Source organism: Euleptes europaea, chromosome 3 (genome assembly GCF_029931775.1).
Source record: "Euleptes europaea isolate rEulEur1 chromosome 3, rEulEur1.hap1, whole genome shotgun sequence".
NCBI classification, from domain to species: domain Eukaryota; kingdom Metazoa; phylum Chordata; class Lepidosauria; order Squamata; family Sphaerodactylidae; genus Euleptes; species Euleptes europaea.
Window position 1 is genome coordinate 36,171,165 of NC_079314.1, and position 22,187 is coordinate 36,193,351.

General features: G+C 44.9%; 1 protein-coding gene across 1 annotated transcript; it reads right to left on the reverse strand.

Annotated features, from left to right (window-relative positions):
- Positions 1–7,244: 7,244 nt before the first annotated feature.
- LOC130475251 (ficolin-3-like) lies at positions 7,245–21,429 on the reverse strand. The gene is made up of 8 exons (XM_056846997.1): positions 21,339–21,429; positions 20,164–20,286; positions 15,385–15,429; positions 14,414–14,449; positions 12,504–12,631; positions 10,467–10,596; positions 9,119–9,253; positions 7,245–7,532 (listed from the first exon to the last, which is right to left on the reverse strand). The coding sequence occupies exons 1-8, from the start codon at positions 21,427–21,429 to the stop codon at positions 7,291–7,293; spliced, it is 930 nt and encodes a 309-aa protein (XP_056702975.1). The 3' UTR covers positions 7,245–7,290.
- Between the last annotated feature and the right edge of the window lie 758 nt (positions 21,430–22,187).

Below are 22,187 nucleotides of genomic sequence, written 5' to 3' on the forward strand. Positions count from 1 at the left end.
CAAGTAGGTGATGTGAAAGACCTCTGCCTGAGACCCTGGAGAGCCCCTGCTGGTCTGAGTAGACAATACTGACTTTGATGGACCGATGGTCTGATTCAGTATAAGGCAGCTTTATGCTGCGGCCAAAACAAGGAAGAGGCTCATTGCACCTTACAGACTACCACATTTTGCTGCAGAAGCTTTTTGACCCATTTTGTCAGATGCATGAAGACACACCCTAGAAACATGGTGTGACTGTTATCTTTGCAGTCCTGAAATCTTGCTTGCTTGTAGAAATTCAGACCTTTTGCAATCATTACAAAGGAAGACCCTTGAAATCCTAGGCTAGGCACTGAGGCTGTTTTTCAAGCCAGAGGGTTTGGCTGGTTGTTCTTGGACCCATCCACCACCTGAAATCCAAAGCTAACAGAAGGGAGGGACCCACTGGAATACTGAACTGCTTACCCCTGCTGTGCTAAGCACTCTCCAAACCCTTTTCCAGGTCTCAGGTCCAAGCCTCCCTTCTAGTTTCCCCAAGAGACACGCCTGAGAACATCAAAGAAATGTGCATGCCATTTCAAACAAAGTTTGTTGGACAGGCCTACCTGCTGCTCCTTCTCCATTTTAAGCGGTGTCTGATTGAGCATTTCCCCTTTGTTACATGTAGCTGATTGGACCCAGCAACCAAAGTAAGGCATTTTTAGAATGAAAAGGGTCTGGTTGAAATAGTCTGCATTTCAAATACTCCAGATCACCTCTGTGCAAGAACCAAAGTCAATGTTTACAAATACCTAATTATTTTCATTTATTGCATATCAATGGTAGATAGAGTTGCCAACTCTTGGTTGTGCAATTCCTGGAGACTTGGAGAGGGAGCCTTGGGAGGGGAGGGTTTGGGGAGGGGAGGAACCTCAGTGGGTATAATGGGATACAGTCCATTCTCCCTAACAGCCATTTTCTCCGGGGAAACTGATCTCTGTCATCTAGAGACCAGTTGTCATTCCAGGAGATTTCCAGGCTCTGCTGGAAGGTTTTCAACCAAGAGGAGAGAAAGGTTTCTGAACAGGTGTAAACTACTTTGCCTCTTCTTCCTTAGGAACCCTGAGGACTGTAGTTTTGTGAGAGCTGTGGGTTTGAGATGCTAAATTCTCAGCACTCATAAACTATCATCAACCAGTAGCTAACATTCAATTTCTGGACAAGGTGCCTGAGTGTGTAGTGGAGATGCAACTTGAAACTGTCTTGCATGAGTAGAAGCTAGAGTAGACCCATTTCAATCCAGACTCATGTCCAATTAGGGTTGCCAGGTCCCCCTTGGCCACTAACGGGGGATGGGGGGTAGGATTGCCAGATCCAGGTTGGGAAACTCCTGGAGATTTGGGGATGGAGCCTGGGGAGGACAGGGAACTCAGTGGGGTACAATGCCATAGAGTTCCCCCTCCCTGCAGGGCTAAAACTAAAGGACATGCAAAGCAGAAACTCGCCCCTAGAGGCTGCTTGTATACATTGCAACAGTTGCCCTAACTCAGTCATGTCCAAAGTCCGGCCTGGGGGCCAATTGCGGCCCCTGGGCCAGTTTAATACGGCCCCCAGCCTGTTTTGCAGAGAGAGAAAAGGGTGTGTGTGGGGGCTGCGCCTGTGCTTTGCATCCCCGAACGAGGGGGCAATGCTTGGGTGGAGGGTCGCCTCAATTGGCTGTCTCAGCCCCACCCCCCGGAATGAAGGCCAGCGAGTCTGAAACCCTAGAGAGGCCACTTCCTTCTTACCCAGACTCCACCGCTCCAAACCACCGCTCTTAACCATTACACCATGCTGGCTCTCATGGGGAGAAAAACTCCACGTTCCTCCCTGCACGGGAGATGTCAGAGTGTTTGAATCTTGGACTCCATGAGAATGAAAACCAGTTTATTTCCTGGCTCAGATGAGGGGAGGACAGAATACCCCCGGCATGGTTGAAGGGAGAGAGTCAACAGTCCCAGAGAGGCACATGAGTGGGGGGGAGGGGGGAGGAAGTGTTCCTGCTCCCTCCCTACAGAAGGAAGGTTGGAGATTTAGAAGCTGGGGGGCGTCCGGTGAGCTGAAAGGGGCTTTGGGGAAAGGAAGGAATGTAGCCATGGTTTTTGTGGTGCAGTCTGTGGTTATGGGCATAATAAGTATGCCATTTGCAATAAACTTTGCACAAAATAGTTAATTTGCATTTAATTAATTTAATTAAGAATGTCAGGCAAAATGGTCGGCCCTCGCGCATGTTCACTTCATCAAATCTGGCTCTCTTTGAAAAAAGTTTGGACACCCCTGCCCTAACTGATGATCTTCGTCAAGACACTAGAAGAGAGGAGTGCATCCCTGTTAATTTTTTTGAACCTCTCAGCAGCTTTTGGTACCAATGATCATGGCTTCCTACTTGATGGACAGGCTGGGTTGGGGGCACTGTGCTCTGGTGGTTCCATTCCTGGGTGACCAGTCTTTTCCAAAAGGCAGTGCTAAGGAACATGGCTTGGTCCAGCATCATTCACCCTACAAAATCCCACAGGGTTCTTCTCTGGCCCATGCGCTGCTTAACATCTACATGAAACCTCTAGGAGAAACTAGGGATTTGGGGCATAAGAACATAAGAAAGGCCCTACTGGATCAGACCAAGGCCCATCAAGTCCAGCAGTCTGTTCACACAGTGGGCAACTAGGTACCTCTAGGAAGCCCACAAACAAGACGACTGCAGCAGCATCATCCTGCCTGGGTTCCACAGCACCCAATATAATAGGCATGCTCCTCTGATACTAGAGAGAATAGGTATGCAGCATGACTAGTATCCATTCTAACTAATAGCCATGAATACCCCTTTCCTCCATGAATATGTCCACTCCCCTCTTAAAGCCTTCCAAGTTGGCAGCCATCACCACATCCTGGGGCAGGGAGTTCCACAATTTAACTATGTGTTGTGTGAAAAAATACTTCCTTTTATCTGTTTTGAATCTCTCACCCTCCAGCTTCAACAGATGATCTCGCGTTCTAGTATTATGGGAGAGGGAGAAAAACTTCTCCCTGTCCACTCTCTCCAAACGATGCATAATTTTATAAACCTCTAGCATGTCTGCCCTCAGCCACCTTCTCTCCAAGCTAAACAGCCCTAAGCTTCTTAACTGCTCCCCATAGGACAGTTGTTCTGGTCCCCTAATCATTTCGGTTGCTCTTTTCTGCACCTTCTCAAGCTCTGTAATATCCTTTTTTAGGTGCGATGAACAGAACTGTACACAGTATTCCAAGTGTGGTCTCACCATAGATTTGTACAAGGGCAGTATGATATCAGCAGTTTTATTCTCTATTCCTCGTCTAATTATGGCCAGCATGGAATTTGCCTCTTTTATAGCAGCCGCACACTGGGTTGACTTCATTGAGCTATCTACTACCACCCCAAGATCCCTTTCTTGATCTGTCGCTGCCAGCACAGATCCCATCAGTGTATATGTGAAGTTGGGATTTTTTGCCCCAATATGCATCATTTTTCACTTGCTCACACTGAATCTCATTTGCCATTTTAATGCCCATTCTTCCAGTATGCAGAGATCCTTCTGGACCTCTTCACAGTCCGATTTTGTTTTAACCACCCTAAATAATTTGGTGTCATCTGCAAACTTGGCTACTTCAGTGTTTAACCCCAACTCCAGGTCATTGATGAACAGGTTGAAAAGCACCTGTCCCAACACAGATCCCTGAGGCATCCCACTGCTCACATCCCACCATTGTGAGAACTGACCATTGATTCCTATTCTCTGCTTCCTATTTTTCAGCCAGCTCTCAATCCATAAGAGGACTTGTCCTCTTATCCCATGACTATGAAGTCCATCCTCCCCAGGCTCCACCCTCAAATCTCTAGGAATTTCCCAACCTGGATTTGGCAACCCTACAAAATATGGTGTAGTGATTGCAGTCTTGGACTAGGATTGGGTTCAGTTCTCCGTTGCCATTATGCTTACTGAGTAACCTTGGGCCAGCCACTCTCTCTCATCCTCACCAACCCCATAGGGTTGTTGTGAATATAAAATGGAGGAAGGGAGAACCACATATACCACTCTGAGCTCCTTGGGGAAAGAGAGAGATAAAAACACACTCAATAAATACAGTTTCCAGGATTCTCTGGAGCAAACACTGACAGGTAAAGTGATACAAAATCAATGTAATGTTTGTAGCATAGGCAGAGCTTGGTCTTCTCTATGGATGTCAAGGGAAAATCCAAAAAGATTTCAACAGAAACTAGCAGACGAAGAAAAGAGGATGTTCCGGTAGTCTGAAAATGGAGCATTGGTAGGCCTGAGGTCTAGTTTGACTAAGGCTCTTCATAGCTCTCAGGGCAAGGCCCCACTAACAGTCTCAGAGTTGCCCACAGCAAAAACTGCCATACTGATCACAGTGCTATCCCTACATAACCTCCCATCAATGAATTGCAAAAGGTGCTTATTTCAGTGGCAGAGCATTTGCTTTGCATCTCTAAAGGGCTTCATTTCCATCTCTGTTGTCTCTAATTAAAACAGCTCATGTGAAGAAAAGGCCTTGGAGAGCCACTGCCAGTGACATCAGGCAGACTGGATCACTTGTTTGACTCAACAGCTGGATTCAGATGTCATAAACAAAACGAAGAAAGCATAGTTGATTCATGAGAAGAATGAACCTTGGTAGTTCTGGGACTCACACGCTGCTTCCTCTCACCTCTTCCTGGCTAGGCTGAGTTTAAAGGCTTTGCTGTTACAGAACTAAGTGCAATTTGAGAGCCAGCGTGGTGTAGTGGTTAATAGCGGTGGTTTGGAGCGGTGGATGCTAATCTGGTGAATCAGGTTGGTTTCCTCACTCCAACACATGAAGTCTGCTGGGTGACCTTGGGCTAGTCACAGCTCTCTTAGAGCTCTCTCAGCTCCACCTACCTCACAGGGTGTCTGTTGGGGGAAGAGGAAGGGAAGGTGATTGTAAGCTAGTTTGATTCTTCCTTAGGTGGTAGAGAAAGTTGGCATATAAAAACCAACTCCCCCTCCCTCTTCTCAGGACATCCTAAGGTCGTGTTGGTGAACCTATGGCACGTGTGCCGGACTTGGCACGCCGAGCCCTCTCTGCGGATAAGTTGAGCAGCCGTCGCGTCTGCCTTCCCTGTACTCCCCGCTGCCCAGCTGGGCAGCGGGGGCTTTGAACTGCTCCGCACTGCCTGCAAAGCCCCCCCCTTCCTGGACTGCCTGCCGCCCAGCTTAGGGGTTTTGAACAAACATTAATTGTTCAAAAGCATGCCAAATGCAAAGTTTTACCTTTCAATAAAAAGTTGTTTGTATCATTGAAAGCTCTGTTATTGTGTTTTTCTTTTAAGGCAAAAGATGTTAATGTATGAGTTGTTTTTTCTAAACTAAAACCTCAGTATTCAGGTTAAATTGCCGTGTTGGCACTTTGCGATAAATAAGTGGGTTTTGGGTTGCAGTTTGGGCACTCGGTCTCTAAAAGGTTCGCCATCACTGTCCTAAGGGGAGGCTTTAACAACCTTCCATCTGTTTCCTGTTTACCAACCAGGATACATCCACAGTTTGGAATCTTGGTTCACAGACAAGAAACAAAATATGATGTGTTAAAGGTCCCATTAGAATGTAATGGTGAGACTGAATCCACAGGACAAGGATTCCCTGTCAGCCCTACTGTGAATGCAGTTTAAAAGTGCTTGTAATAAGTCACTGATACGGCAATGAAATATCGAAGCGACCACTAGAAGAAGCAAAACACGTGTGGACAAGGGGAAAAAAACACCAACACAGTATGGGCATGCAAGTAAAGAAAAGACGTCCAGAAAATGGGAGTTTTGTGCGCACTGTCCTCCATCAGCTGCCCCATCCCCTCTGCCGTCCCATTGGGGTTCTTTTTGAGAGCTTTTAACACAACTGGTAATTGTATCACAATATCAGTCTGTCATCACAATCTACTAGATCCTCTGAATCCCCAGATTTTGTTTTTTAAGAGTTGCTAGCCCTTTATGTTGGAGCAGAGCCATAACTAGCTAAATGAGGGGCTATGGCTCAGTGGTAGAGCATCTGCTTGGCATGCAGAAGGTCCCAGGTTCAATTTCTGGCATCTCTAGTTAAAGAGACTAGGCAAGTAGGTGATGGGAAATACCTCTGCCTGAGACCCTGGAGAGCCGCTGCCGGTCTGAGTAGACAATACTGACTTTGATGGACCAAGGGTCTGATTCAGTATAAGGCAGCTTCATGTGTTCATGTGTTCAATTTTGCGGTTGGAGCAAGAATATAAAATTCCACCCTCTACTTTCATAGCAGTTATTTTGGTAAAAAGATAAATCCATGAATAACAAGATAAATACGGCAACAAATATTTTTAGTTCTGATACATATATGTTTTCTGCACCCCTCAGCTTTGTGTGCCTGAGGCAAGCGTCTCACTTGGCTTGCCCTTGTTACAGCTCTGTTGGAGATATAAGGAGAAAGTGCTCTGTGATGAGGAAAAACATTTTTGAAACAAAAGCTGGGCATTCACATAAACTAGTAGACGGTGGAGATAGATCGTTATCACATTATTGCACAATTCTTTTTTAAAAGAATTTGATCTTGATCTTAACACCTCCTGATTCATCAAAATCTTACCAGTCTCTACTCCCCTGACCAGTCAAAACTTGTCCTGGCCCCCACCCAGTGAACAGATATTCTTGAAAAACACTAGTTGGCAATTCTACCATATGATCTGATTGTTAGGAACACCCCACCCCCGGTACACACACACCACAGTTGTTTAAGCACAAATCAGTCTTCAAAACATATTGCTTTATCGGTAGCCTCAGTGGAAAGATCTCCTTCCTGACATCCTATCAGATACCATGAAACTGCTTTCTGCTGAATCGGGCCATCGTCCATCAAGATCAGTCTTGTGTTCTCTGGCTAGCAGCAGCTCTCCAGGGTCTCAGGTGAAGGTTAGTCATTAAAGGGGACACCCTGTTTTATTTTGCTGCTACAGACTAATATCCCTACCAGCTGGGAAAGGAGGAGGCAGCGATATGGGGATGGGGGGAAAGAATAGGGTCATAATTAAGTGGGAACAGTGGCCACAATTAGGGGACAGGAGAAAGGAGCTGCAGCGGGGGGCGGGGCCCGCAAGGTCACTCCATGCCCGATAGCCCCTAAGACCCCTACAGCTGCCTCTGCTCGAAAAGATACTGGAAGCAGGATACCATCTGCAAAATGAATCACAATATACCCACCAGATCAATATTCTTAAACTTGTTTTTTACTTTGGTTTTCCCATAGGCCCAACACGGATTCTCACTGCAGTATGTATTTAGCGCATTTTCATCTCTGTGCGCTTGTAGGAAGTGCCAACTCCTTTGCCGCTTGCCCAATCGATGCCATACCTCTGGCCCTTCCTAGCACCAATCGGATAGCCCCCGTTCAGGTTGGATTTGTAGCAGTTTGCATACCACCAGGCTCCGTGCACGGTGACTGCGCAGTTCTGTGACCCGCTGTCATGGTCATTGTCATGGGTGGAAAAGGGCAGCCCGCTATGAAAAGTCATGGAATCGCCTGCAAAGCACAGGGACAGAAATGTAGGGGGAGATCCAATTTTTTCAACAATAAAACAATGTCCCACTTCTCCAAGACGGATCAAAACATCCTACAATAAAATCAATTAAAAATTAAGCATAACAGCATCAGTCTGCTGTTACAAAAAAAGACCTCCAAATCACAAGAACTCAGTGCAGTTTCAGTTCAGTAGAAAAGGGGGGGAACGCAAAACAAAAAGTGTGAGCCAGCGTGTTGTAGTGGTTAAGAACAGCAGACTCGAATCTGAAGAACTGGGTTTGATTCCCCACTCCTCCACATGAAGCCTGCTGGATGACCTTGGGCTATTCACAGTTCTCTCAGAACTCTCTCAGCCCACCCAGAGGCAGGTAATGGCAAACCACCTCCGAATGCCTCTTGCCTTAAAAACCCTACGGGGTTGCCATAAGTCAGCTGTGACTTGACAGCTCTTTCCACCACCACCATCAGAAAAGGAAAGTGTTGCCTGGAGAACCAGTTTTATCAAATGCCTTTTGAAAAGGTACCGTTCTGTAGAATGATACAAAGGAGGGAGAATTCTAGACATCTTCTGGAAGGTTGTTCCTCAGTATTGAAACCATGCTGGACAAAGATTGGGGCTCTCATTGACACCAATCTCACCAAAGGAATAATCATCAAAGGTCTATGCTGATCATCTTACAATTTCATTCTCCTTCCTCCATTTTATTCTTACAACAACCATTCTCCGAGGTAGGTTAGGCCAGGAGTGGGTGACTGGCCTAAGGTCACCCAGTGAGCTTCCATGGCAGAGGGTGGATCTGAACCTGGGTCTCCCAGATCCTAATCTAAGGTTGTTTATGCATGGGTACTTTCACCCACGTTCACCCCCCCACCCCCGGTCTGTCTCAGTTGTTCCTTGGAGTTATGCATGAGTGTCCCCTCCATTAGAGATGACCTCGTTGCCAACCGTCACAAATCCCGGGACCTTCCCTTTCCTCTATTAACCCAGTTCCTTCCTGTTCCCTGAGCTCAGCCTGGGTGAAATCTCCATGCATTTGCAAAGTGAGGGACATGGAAGCATAGTTTCACTCACAGCCAATTACAAAGTAGCATGACCAGAGGCGGGGATTCAAAAACTTCCTGCTTCCTCGGAACTCTTTCTGAGCAGAAGGCTTTTTAAAACAGTGGCTTGGACATCCCCCCCTCTTCTTTTCAGATTGCTCCGTTTTTTGTTTAATGTTCTTAAAATCTTTTTATGCTGTAATTGGGCTGGGGGGGAGGGAAATTTTTTCAAACTACAGCCAATTATGAAGCAGCATTTCAAGGGGTGGGGATTCAAATACTTTCTGATTTGAGCTTGGAGACTGCTGATGCATAGACTCCCAACAGGAGTGGGTCCAGCGAGCAACGAACCTCAGGTAAAACTCCCATGCATAAACAACCTATTACTAACCACTACACCATGCTGGCGAAGAAATAGCGGTGTGTGCTGCGGTTCTGTTATTCAACCATGCTTGTTGCTGGCTTTTGTATTGCTACTGCAATCTCTATGTTTGGCTGAGTATTTAACCTTTTTCTAAACAAATCCATTTGGAAACATCTCTCACCTGCTGAGCCACTCAGGAACTGCCCCAGAACAAGCTGATAGTTCTCCTCTTCGCCCCTGAGCTGGAATGATTCATAATGAGCAAAGGTTTTCATATCATCAAAGTCTACCAAGTCCACACGGAGCTGCAGGATCCCTAGGAAAGAGAGAACAGAACTTTACAGCACACCTGTTAGCCCTGCTCTCAGTATAAATGTGAATATGTAGCAGAATAAATATTTTAATTTTATCCGCAAATAAAAATGGTGTTTATGATTGCATTGATAATCTGCTTTTCTTCCTTCATTGAACTCAAGGTGGCTTGCATAGGATTCCCAGGTGGTCTTCCCACCGGCCACTCGTCACCAACTGACTTGTTTCATTTCAGCACAAGATCTGTACCGTGCGCTCTCCATCCATTTGGCAATTATGAGTGTGATCCTTCTGCTGCAGTAATACTCCCCCCACACATATAGAGCCTTCCTGCATGGGGAAACTGAACCCCACATAAATCTCAGACATATCTGGGATGGGATGCAGACCCCTTAAAGACTAACAACATTAATTTCAATAGGAACTCTGGAATTGATCCTTCTGGTTTTGTAGCATTGACATACCTTCCTTCATTTGGGCAGTTGTTATACGAAAAGTTTTCAAACTGGGATGTGTGATCGTGGGAATTCTCAAATTTGAGGCGAGGGAGGCGGGAGGGGCACCCTGCCTTTTTACACTGTACTGCCAAGGGTGCAGCTGCCAATTTTTAAGGAGAAGAAAACAACAAGCTATAGATCTCCCTTGCCTCCCTGAGGCCCATGAAGATATTACAGGTTCCACTTTGAAACATGAAGCTACCTTAGACTGAATCAGACCCTCATCTTTAATCAGATCCTTTTCTTTAACAGTGGTTACTTCTGAATAATGAAAAATATCCTGAGCTACTCTTTCCTACTTGGCATGTTTCCAGGTTTTGATCTGTTCCAGAAACAGAACTGGGACCAGGAAGAACACCAGAAATTAAGCTGTCAGCCTTGGGCAGAGGTCTTTCATTGGGCCTATGACCTGATCTTTCGAACTGGAGATGCCAGGGTTTGACCCCAAGACAATTTCAATGCAAAGCAGATGCTCTACCACTGAGCCATGGTGCCACCCTGTTTGTTTATTTATTTAGGATACTTATATACCCTGCCTCCACAGAAAGCCCCCTAGGGTAGTAGGTGCCTGCCTCACCCCCTTCTGCTAGGCTTTTCAACATCAGCAGTGCAGCAGCAGAAAACATAGCAGAGCAGATTGTATGAGAAAGAGAGAGGGCTGCTAGGATGCCAGTTACTGATATTTCCCCAATTTTTTAAAAAAATGCCAGATACCTTTGCCTTCACTTGTGAGCAGATGGATGTTCTTGTTGCCCAACCAGAATTCTGACAGCTCATTTCCAAAGCCTCTCTTGTAGTCATTCCAAGTTCGGTAGAAGTCAACAGACCCATCTACCCGTCTCTGAAATACCTGCAAAATACATATTGGAACAGGACAATCGAAAAGTGAAGGTCATTCATGACCCAAGAGGATCATGGAATTGTGGCTTTTCCCTCAATGACTCTTATCCAGCTAAGGGCACATGAGTACAGAAGCCCACCAGGTGACTGACGCTGTCACTGCTAAGCTGACCAGGGCGATGCCGCTGCAGCCGTAGCTCCTTTGTGCGTGGCTATGTGGACTGGAATTGGTTGCATTTTGTTAGTATGATTGTATTAATGGGGTTTTACTTAAGCAAATGCAAGCCTGGCATTGGAATTATAATGGGATAACTATTTTATTCATCAGTTTGAGGCTGATGCCAGTGAAATCGGCTTACTTGATTAGGCAGGTGGCAATTTCTCTTTTTCAGAGGGAATGAAAAATAAGACTTGCAGAATCTATTTCTGCAACAGGCTAGTAAGGAGAGAGCCAGAGCTGTGTAGCGGGGAGGGCAGAAGGGTATGGTCACACCTCTCCAGCTACTTTTCTTATTTAAAACAGAACTTCACCTGCGGGCGGATGACTACAATAAAAAGAGACAGACAAATCTCCCTGTGGAGGGAATTCTGAAGTTTTGGTGGCATGACCACCAAAACCTTTTGTCAGCTTGCCACCCATCTGGTTTCAGATGGCAGGGGCACCTGAAGCAGGGACTCCAAAGATGACCTGAGTGGACAGGTAGGTTCATACAGGTGTAGGCAGTCCTTCAAGTGTGTTGGCCCCAAGCTGTCTCGGGTTTTAAAAGGCCAATGCCAGCACCTTGAATGGGACATGGAAGCAAATTGGGACCCAGCATAGATGGGCCAAGACTGGCATGATATTGTCCCTACATCCGACTCCATTTAACATTCTGGCCACAGCTTCCAGCACCAGCTGTAGCTTCAGGACCATCTTCAAGGGCAGCCTCATGTGCAGTGCAGTGTGTGTGTGTGTGTGTGTGTGTGTGGCAAGTGCTTCCAAGTAGCTTCTGACATATGGCAACCCTATGAATTAATGTCCTCCAAAGCATCCTATCATTAAGAGCCTTACTCAGGTCTTGCAAACTGAGGGCCGTGGCTTCCTTTATAGAGTCTATCCATCTCTTGTTGGGTCTTCCTCTTTCCCTGCTGCCTTCAACTTTTCCTAGCTCTCTTTTCCAGTGACTCTTGTTTTGCAGTAATCTAATCTAGATGTTAGCAAGGCAGGAACCACAGTGGCAAGATATTTTCCTGCCCAGGAAGGGCTGCAAAGCTGGTGATTGGCTCTCCTGGCTACCACTGCCACCTGCTTATTCAACAGAAGGCCTGGGTCCAGCAGCATCCCTAAGTTATGAACTTGCTCTTGTAAGGGGGAGTGCCACTCCATTAGGATCCTGCCATCCTAATCCCTTAAAAAAAAACAACCATCTAGAGTAGCCGCCAACATCATAAGAGCTGGCAGCATTACGTGAGGTAATTATTTGTTGTACCTTCCTTTGGTCCATCCTGAATTCATTACTTATTAACTATCAGTTACTTATCTAGTATGAGAGAGAAGAAGAAGACTTGGTTTGTATATGCCAACTTTCTCTACCACTTAAGGAAGAATCAAAGCTTCTTACAATCACCTTCCCCCCCCCCAACAGACACCTTGTGAGATATGTGGGGCTGAGAGTGTGCGACTAGCCCAAGGTTACTCAGCTGGCTTCATGTGGAGGAGTGGGGAAACAAATCCAGTTCACCAGATTCGCCTCCACCCCTCATGTGGAGGAGAGGGGAATCAAACCTGGTTCTCCAGATCAGAGTCCACCCCTCCAAAACCACAGCTCTTAACCACTACACCATGCTGGGAGGGAGGAAAGCTATTTGCCTGCTTTATCCACCACATGCATAATTTTATCGACACTGCTTTCCCCTTGAAGGATGTACTGTACTTACCAGCCATCCCCCTCCATCTGTATCCATATCACAGAAGACTCTCAGCGGCCGGCAGTCCAGCAGACAGATGGTGTACCAGCCGCTCAAGAAGTTGCCTTTGCTCAGTAACTCCATGCAGCTCCTGGGTGCTGTAACCGAAGCAGAATTTAGTCCTCAAGCGGAATATGACAAACGACAAGGTAAAACTCAAATGCAGTGGAGGAAAGGAAGCACTGAGAGCAAACAGAATGTTTGACTTTTAAGGGCTACCGTGGTGTAGTGGTTAGAGTTTGGGACTAGGATTTGAGAGTCCCAGGTTCAATCCCCACCCTGCCACGAAAGCACACTGGCTGACCGAGGGCCAGTCTTGCCTGCTTTACAGGGCAGCTGTTGCAAGGATAAAAAAAAAAAAGGAGGAGAGAATGATGTTGTGAGGTGCTTTGTGTCACCACTGGGGAGAGAAGTAAGGCATAACTGCAGGGTTGTTGTGCCTTTGGGAATTGTGTTGGGATTGTGAGATAGGGAGCACCACCACAAACTGGGTGCTGGGACAGGAAGGTGCAGCCCACCACAAAATGGCCAATTACAAAACGTTGGGAGGTTCCAAGCCAAGCAGCATCCTGGGAGGGAAGGAGCTGTTTCCAAATGGGGCTCCCTGAAGACTCAGAGATGATGCCTTGTAGGCTCTTCTAAAGCCCCTCCCACTCCAGTGAGGTGTAGCAAAACCAGGATTGGCTCTTTGCTTTGGAGAAGAAGGATTGTGGGACCAGGAAACACACTGGCGGGCACTTTGGTGCCCTTCGGTACCACATTGGGGATCACTGCCCTAAGGAGAGTACAACCAAAAAAGAAGGGAAATTAAACCCCCACCAGCACACCAAACTATAAACCAAAAAATACTGAGGAACAGATAAAAATCTATTATGACAACTTACATAATTCTAGTAAAACATCTGTCCTTTAATAAATACACAAGATAGGTTAAAGCATTAAAATATAAAATATACAGATCGAAGTAAGAAAATATTTTGATAACCATATAGCCCAAAACTGGGGAAGACTGTTCAGATAAAACACATTTGGTCTATATGATTGTTTATCTAAATACTTCCTTACATTGGTCTGTATGATATTTTATATTTGAATTTTTTTTACCCATCTTGCATACTTATTAAAGGACAATTGTTTAAATAGGATTATATATGCTCTTTTTAAATCTGTTGCTCATCATTTTTTGGCTTGTCAGTCATTGCCCTAACCCATGGCTTTTGCAGCAAACTTTGGTTGGTCTCCCAGTTTATCCATAAACCCCAGTTGATCTCCTGATTGTGTCCTTTCCCACCTCCCAGAAGGGGGGACATCTTCCTGTCCTGCCATTTCTGTGGTCAGCTGCAAGGGACAGCAGTACTCAACAAAGCGTGGTTCATAAATTCAGCTGTCAAAACAAATCACAATTAGTACCAACTGTGGTTAGCAAACCAGCTACAAACTCAAGTTTGAAATCCCAGTCTGGTACCTACCAATAAACCATAGTTTGCATTTGATTGTTACAACCAATGTTTGATCCAAGTACAGTTCATCAAGATAAACTTTGATCAGACTTCCACATTTAGGAAATGTCTGAATCTTGGTTTGTTGGTGCTTTTGAGGCATTGAGAAGAAAACCTCATTGCAGTGTATGTGCTGGAATTTTATGAATAGCTCAGCTGTGCTTCTTACCATGAAATGCTCAACCATTCATAATGAATTAAAGCAAAGCAGTGCAATTTCAAAGTCTGCATCCTCCTTTGAAAAAGGGATGATTGGATCAGGCTTGGAAAATTCACTAATAGCTTGTTGCTTTATATCGCTACAGTTCTGAGGTGCAAATAATTAGAATAGGGATAGATGTTTGAGGGATGCTTTCCTACCGAAGTAATAAAGATGCTTACCACTTCGGCAGCCAGCCGAAAAGTCCATCGGGTCTCCTGGGATTTGAAAAAGAAAGAAAGAAAAGAACTTGTTACAAGCAAATCGTAACATGTAGACACTCATCTTGTAGATCTTGGTTAGTTAAAAGGTACAGAAATTATGGGTTCTTTCCCTATGTGTGTATATCTACACCACAAAGACACACTGCAGTTTCACTGTTATGGTTTCTCCCAAAGGATCCTTGGAACTGTTCTACACTCTCAATCAGCTACAATCTCTCAATCAGTGTGGTGTAGTGGTTAAGAGCGGTGGTTTGGAGCGGTGGAGTCTGATCTGGAAAACAGGGTTTGATTCCCCACTCCTCCACATGGGAGGTGGAGGCTAATCTGGTGAACTGGATTTGTTTCCCCATTCCTACACACAAAGCCAGCTGGGTGACCTTGGGCAAGTTACAGTTCTATTAAGAGCTCTCTCAGCCCCACCAACCTCACAGGGTGTCTGTTGTGGGGAGGGGATGGGAACGTGATTGTAAGCTGGTTTGAGTCTCCCTTAAGTAGTAGAGAAAGTCGGCATATAAAAACCAACTCTTATTCTTCTTCTGTTACAGATCTTAACCTCTTCCCCCATAGTTCCCAGGATTCCCTAGGAAGAGGGAACATTTATGTCTTGTGGCATACAAAGCCAGTGTGGTGTAATAATTAGATTAGCATCTGGGAGAACCCAGTTTGAATTCCTCTCTTCCGTAGGAACTTACTATATGACCTTGGGCCACTCATTCTCTCTCAGCCTAACCTACCTCACAGGGTTATGGTAAGGTTAACATGGAGAAGGGGGGAACAATGTTGTGAGTTGCTTTGGGCCCCCACTGGGGAGAAAGTAGTGTATAAATATCTAAATAAATATTGTTTTGCTATAGCAGACAGACACAGATATAGCTATTCCCTCCCTCCCCCCAAACATTGTTTTTAAAGGGAAATTAATTTTTGGTTACCTGGTTCCCCTTTTGGCCCTTGTTTGCCAGCAGGTCCTGGGTCTCCTAAAGAAAGGTGGAATGTGAACAACACTGAACACTTTGGGGGGGGGTCTGTGAGAAAGGGGAGGAAACATAGGTCTAGTCTGTGCAAAGCCAATTATACCAATTGAGAAAGGGGAGGAAACATAGGTCTAGTCTGTGCAAAGCCAATTATACCAAATCAGAGAAGATAAAGCACCTTATCCCCCCCCCCACTCAAATAATAGGACGATTATACCAGGTATAATATTAGTTCTGATATTTAATGTCCAGTCTGGTCTGGCATTGTGTGTAGCAATGGCTCTGGGATTAGCATCAATTGTCCCTGCGCTCAAACACAGAAGAATCTGCCCACTGTATCTCTGCATGTGATCAGCCTCCAGTATGGCGGGTATGTCCACTGTGGCCTGCGTCAGGTGGGATGGAATCATTTATCATTCTCACTGCAAAGATGGCACAGAATACTCAGAGGAGGCTGCCTATTGCATTCCAGCATGAGTCACTGCTCTGATTTCCTCTCCATCCAATCAGCCTTCAGTGGGGTGGGTAAATCTGCTGTGTCTCTGCATGGGAAGTAATTGCATCAATAGGCATTCAATGCAAATACACAAAAATATTTTCTGGTAGGGTATGAGCTTTCGTGAGCCACAGCTCACTTCTTCAGATACAGCTAGAATGTGAATCCATCGGTCTTTAAGTAGAGGAACAGTATGTAAATGTCAATAGCAGGCTTGATTGGATTAGGTGTGATATGCAGAAGAGTCTGTGATGTCCAGGGGAGAGGGGTGTGGAGAAATCAGCATTGGTAATGGGCCATGAATGCAAGGTCTTTATTCAGCCCAGGTAAATGCATTGACTTTAGTTTGAATATCAACTGTAATTCAGCAGTTTCTCTTTCCAATCTCCCTTTAAAATTCCTTTGTAAGAGAACTGCTACTCTTAAATCTGCAACAGAATGTCCTGGAAGGTTGAAATGTTCACCCACTGGTTTTTGAATACTGTGGTTTCTGATGTCAGACTTATGTCCATTTAATCTTTGTCCAGACCCACCAATGTCAGCCATACTATCTCAGGTTCATATTCCTGCTCATCTTCTAATGTGATTTATGCCATCACATGCCAGCAATGCCCTTCCACAATCTACACTGGACAAACAGGTCAGTCTCTTAGACAAAGATTAAATGGACATAAGTCTGACATCAGAAACCACAGTATTCAAAAACCAGTGGGTGAACATTTCAACCTTCCAGGACATTCTGTTGCAGATTTAAAAGTAGCAGTTCTCTTACAAAGGAATTTTAAAGGGAGATTGGAAAGAGAAACTGCTGAATTACAGTTGATATTCAAACTAAAGTCAATGCATTTACCTGGGCTGAATAAAGACCTTGCATTCATGGCCCATTACCAATGCTGATTTCTCCACACCCATCTCTCCCCTGGACATCACAGACTCTTCTGCATATCACACCTAATCCAATCAAGCCTGCTATTGACATTTACATACTGTTCCTCTACTTAAAGACCGATGGATTCACATTCTAGCTGTATCTGAAGAAGTGAGCTGTGGCTCACGAAAGCTCATACCCTACCAGAAAATATTTTTGTTAGTCTTTAAGGTGCTACTGGACTCTTGCCCTTTTTGACTACTGCAAACAGACTAACACGGCTACCCACTGTGAATGCAAATACAGTATAGGACAGGGGTGGGGAACCTTTTTTCTGCCAAGGGCCATTTAGATATTTATAATATCATTCGCGGGCCATACAAAATTATCAACTTAAAATTAGCCTGCTATACTCTTGGGCAGTCCTAGCAGCTCCATAGCTAATGACTCTTCTTCAAGGCAGAAAAAAGGTTCCTTTTCTCGGCAAAACAAACACATCCGCCTTGAATAGAGGCTATTCCTGTCTGCGGGAGGGGGTGGATCACCAGTCTTAGATCCTTCTGAGCTAGAGATCTGCCAGGACCCATGAAGGGCCAGACCAAACGCTTTCGCGGGCCTTATACAGCCCCCGGGCCTGACGTTCCCCACCCCTGATATAGGATGCACAGCCCTTAGAGGAGGCCTTACAGGAGTATATCCCTGCATGAATCACTGTTCTGGAACTTGCCTTCTTCCCCATGCTCAGAACAAGAGGCATGTTTAGAGCAGTGATGTAGAGAAACTCAGGGGGTGGGGAACACAACTGTTACACCCATCCTTTGCCATTGTAAGGATGAAGGATGCGTTTGATTGTAATTTAAGGAAAAAGCTTACCTCAGCTATTAAAAATTTGGGAAACAGTGCAGTACAGAAAAGAACATACAAATCTACAGGAAAACAAATTACTGGAAAAAATATCCTGTGCAGTTTCATAGCCGAAATTCAGTGTCTGTACCAGCTGTGTCCTGGTGCCTGTGACATAATGCACAAACACACCTCAATTCAATCAATGTCTGGTTCATAAATATAACCCTATTGCAGCTTTTTCCCCTCCTGGCCTTCAGCATAGAATATTTTGTTCATTCCACTTCTAAATCATTTGTATCCCCTCCCACAAATTCAGTCTGAATCTAAACCATTTTTTAGCTCAAGGCTGATTTGGGGGATGTTTGCAAAGTGCAAGGCAGGGGGTAAACACCTTCCCAGCAGTTTGGTAAAGTTGTTATTTGAGGGCTTTTGAATACAAACATATTGGTGTTGAGGATGCAGCAGCAGTAAGCATTCACATGTATGAATGAGATATCACAGTTCTGGGGAGGGCGGGGTATAAATTAAACAAATAAATGAAATAAATAGGTTTTCTTAAGGTGAGTGAAGCTGCCATTAGCAGGAGAGGTGGTGCTGCAGATATGCAGATCCTAGGCCATGAAGGAATTTTATAAGTAATCACCTGCATCTCAAATTGAACCCAGAAACTAATTGGTAACCAATAGAGTGCCAAATGCTGTATCTGGCACAGTGGCTTCTTCTACACTGAGGATTTCTTTCAGTTTGGCTCCCAATCTGCAGAAGGGATTTAGGAAGCAATCACATGACATCTTGCTGTTTCTCCCATTCACTTCTCATGGTTTAAGGAACTTTGTATTTTGCATGTATTTCTGGAACTTTGATCTGATGTTCTGGAAACACCACAGTCAAATGAGGCTTTTCTGCAGTGTAGGCAGGAGGGTGGAGATTTCCACACACCTCTGCCCACATTCAGTAGCATGTGCCCTCCATGTTTGCTTGTACCTGCTGTCCACCAAAGGTTTTTAGCCATTTTAAAGAAATCGGTAGTAGGTATATAATTATAACAATGTAGTGATGTACCTACTACTGATTTAAAAAAAAAAAAGACTGGCAAAAAAACCCCTCTAGATGCAGGGTGGTGGTGGCAGGCGAGAGAAAATGGGGAAAGAAAAACAGAATTACCCAGCATGGGTGCTCTATTGTTGATTTAAATGCCTCTAAATTTGCAGCGGCAACAAGTCCACAATGGAGAATCATCCCCATGTGGACGCAGCCAAGGATTCTTTCAACAGAGTCACGTCATGCTTCCTGCTGCCAGACATCAACATTTCCCACTGAATGGCTGCAACGTCTCCGGATGACTGCATCCCAGATGTAATGGTTCTTGTTTTCCCACCAAATAATCCCTCAAAAGTATAGTCTCTGGAACATTTCATCAGTCTTTGTTAACCCTGCAGTTTCCAGGTGTTGGAGGAAAAAAGCAACGGGAGTGTACAATGTTGACTTTAAATTGGTGCATTTGTGTCTCGCAAAACATCACCTGTTTTGAGATCAGGATTTCCATTTGGCCTGACTGTGGTACTTGTGATAGCTACCACACTCGAGTTCTCACTAAGGCCTGATTTACATCTGCAGCAGAGTAAGGTGGGAATTAGGTGATCAAAAGCTGAGGTGGTAGTATGGGTTCTATTGGTTTACATACTTCATTTATCATCCACCTTTCCCCTGAGACTCAAGGAGGATTACAGAATTATACAGCAATGCAATAAAGACCAATACACCCAATAAATAATGTAATACCAGGGGGGTTATATGCAGTTGAAATTTTTTTATACACACTTAAATCTACAGTCCTTTATAAAAAGAACCCTCCTGAACAATTCTGTTGTATTTATTTTGCTACAAAATAAGACCCTGAAAGCCATTCCCCCAGGTGGGATCCACAACAGAGAATACTCAGGTACGGACCCCGTTTGCAGGGTGGCACCTTCAGAAGGTTTTCCTAAGGTGAGTGAAGCTGCCATTAGCAGGAGAGGTGGTCCTGCAGATATGCAGATCCTAGGCCATGAAGGAATCTTATTGGTAATCACCAGCATCTCAAATTGAACCCAGAATCTAACTGGTAATCAATAGAGTGAGGAAAACGAAGTGGGATAAGGGGGCAAAATACGGAGCTGGAAGGATGGACTGCACCACATCAAAGACTGCAGGTGGAGGTTCATATTTTGGAATGCTCCCCTCTGTTCCAAAAGATTCCTTGTAAACCGAAAACTAGCACAGCAAGAAATGGGAGGGAGTAAAATCTCTACTAATTTTCTATCTGCGGGGAACTTTTTAAATGTGAAGCTGGAACTTCCCCACCTGCGGTTCGTTCTGCCACCTCACTCTCCCGCATGCGTGAATCAGACCTGAATGCATGTACAGATATTAAGCAGTCACAAGGCTGACCACTGCCACCCAGGGAGAGATCAGCCACGGCCCTTCAAGGATGTCTTTTCCCTTGAAAAAAGGCTCATGCTATGGCATTACTCTGCTTCTTTCATACCTTTTTGGCCTGCCATGCCAGGTGCCCCTTTTTCTCCAGGGATTCCAGCTGCTCCTGGAATGCCAGGGCACCCCTGGAGGATGGCGAGCTTCTCCTGACCAGAAAGACCCACAAGCTTCACTTCTGTGGGAACAGAAAGCAACACTGTGAGGCAGATGATTCCACTCCTTGCTGTGAGGGATTCTCTCCAAGATGAGGCTGTGTCTGAGACTCAGAAGCCAGACCCACTGTGTTCTGTGTGCTCCAGGGATAGCCTCACTTCTAGGGTTGCCAGGTCCCTCTTTGCCACCGGCGGGAGGCTTTTGGGGCGGAGCCTGAGGAGAGTGGGGTTCGGGGAGGGACTGCAATGCCATAGAGTCTAATTGCCAAAGTGGCCATTTTCTCCAGGTGAACTGATCTGTATCGGCTGGAGATCAGTTGTAATAGCAGGAGATCTCCTGCTATGACCTGGAGGCTGGCAACCTTACTCGCTTCCCAGCCAGCAATGAGAAGGGAAAAGAGTAGAGAGACCCAACAGAGCCGGGCATATGGTACAGACAGCAATTATTCAATGCTTTGGCTCAATGTTGGTGCACACACTGGAAAATTTGAGGAGTCAGCAAACTGGGCCAGGGGACTGACCGACACATTACAAAGACTTCATGTCCCTCCCCCCACACATATGTCCCCAGCAGGTCCTAATGGCGGGTGCTCTGGGAGGTTTCCGCCTGGAACTTAATTCCTGGAACGGGCCTTCATCTGTTAAAAATAGCTGGCTGTCCTGCCATGTCACGGCTGCCTCTATCACTTTCCTTAAATGGGCCTGGGGATATAGGTCTATTGTTGCAGGATCTGTGGTGGTCATATTCAGCCCTTAGAACTTTTGGATCAGCTAGCAAAGTACCTTTAGAAGCACCAAGACAAAAGTCTTCCACCAGGACAGAAGAATAGCTCTGCTGGATCAGACCCATCTAGTCCAGTATTTTGTTTCCCACAGTGACCAATGAGAAGCAAGGGTATAGAGCCCAAGTCCTCCTGCTGTTGCTCTCCACAGTAATAGGTATACTGCTCCTGAACATGGATGTTCCATTAGCTGTCTTCATCAATAGCCGTTGATAGACCTATCTTCCTTGAATTTGTCTGGCACCTTTCCTGAAAGATCTCAAATTACTGCATGAGAATCAACTGTCTCCTACCTGGGCATGTGTTGGGATCTCCGGTTGCTGTGGTCCGGGAAGAGAACCAAAGCAAGACTGCAAACATCTTCAGAGGGACGTGAGGATTCATCTTTGCTCTGTCCCTTTTTGCAACCACCTCTGGCTTTTGCTCTCACACTCTTTATATACTTGTTAGAAACAATGACTTTGCAAAAAGCTTATTTTTGGAAAGCTAACGAAAGGTTTTTCCCACCATTGTTTCACCTGTCACAAATGCAACTAGAATAATCTCCAAAGATATTGACCATTTCCTGGAAAACATCCGCTGAAGTGGATTGGGCGAATCTTTGCCTCATCCTCCAGATAGTACAATATGTCCCATACAACAATCCCTTTCTTCTATTAGGGAAAATGCATAACTTTTCCAAGCACCCAGAACTGGCAGGCAGAAATGAATGTATTTACATCTGGACATCCCTTCTTTTTTTTCTTCTTTTTTTTTAATTATTATTTTATTTATATAATTGGAGGGTACAGGAAGGGAAAAGGGGAAGGGGTAAGTGTTATCATTATAAAAACAATACAGTATTATAAGATGGTTTTTAAATAAAACATAATTACAGAATATCTTTAGTTTATTATACTTACATCAGGCTGATTTATAATATTTTAAGAATTCATATTCTACTTGGCAGTTAATTAAGATAAAAATTTATTTCAGAATTTATTATAACGTTTAAGCATATTACGTATAAATTAGCTGCATTTCATGTAAGTATAAAAAGACATCCACTTCTCCTCAAATTGCTCAGTGGATTCACTGAGTTTAGGATTTAATTCAAAAGTCATTTTAGCCATGGTTGCATATTCCAGAAGTTTTTCTTTCCA

Coding starts and splice junctions, on each gene's coding strand:
- LOC130475251 (XM_056846997.1), bottom strand. CDS start 21,429: ATGAATCCTCACGTCCCTCTGAAGATGTTTGCAGTCTTGCTTTGGTTC. Junction 14,450..15,384: donor AGGGCCAAAAGGGGAACCAG/GTAACCAAAAAT, acceptor TTCAAATCCCAG/GAGACCCGATGGACTTTTCG. Junction 12,632..14,413: donor TTCGGCTGGCTGCCGAAGTG/GTAAGCATCTTT, acceptor CTTCGGTTACAG/CACCCAGGAGCTGCATGGAG.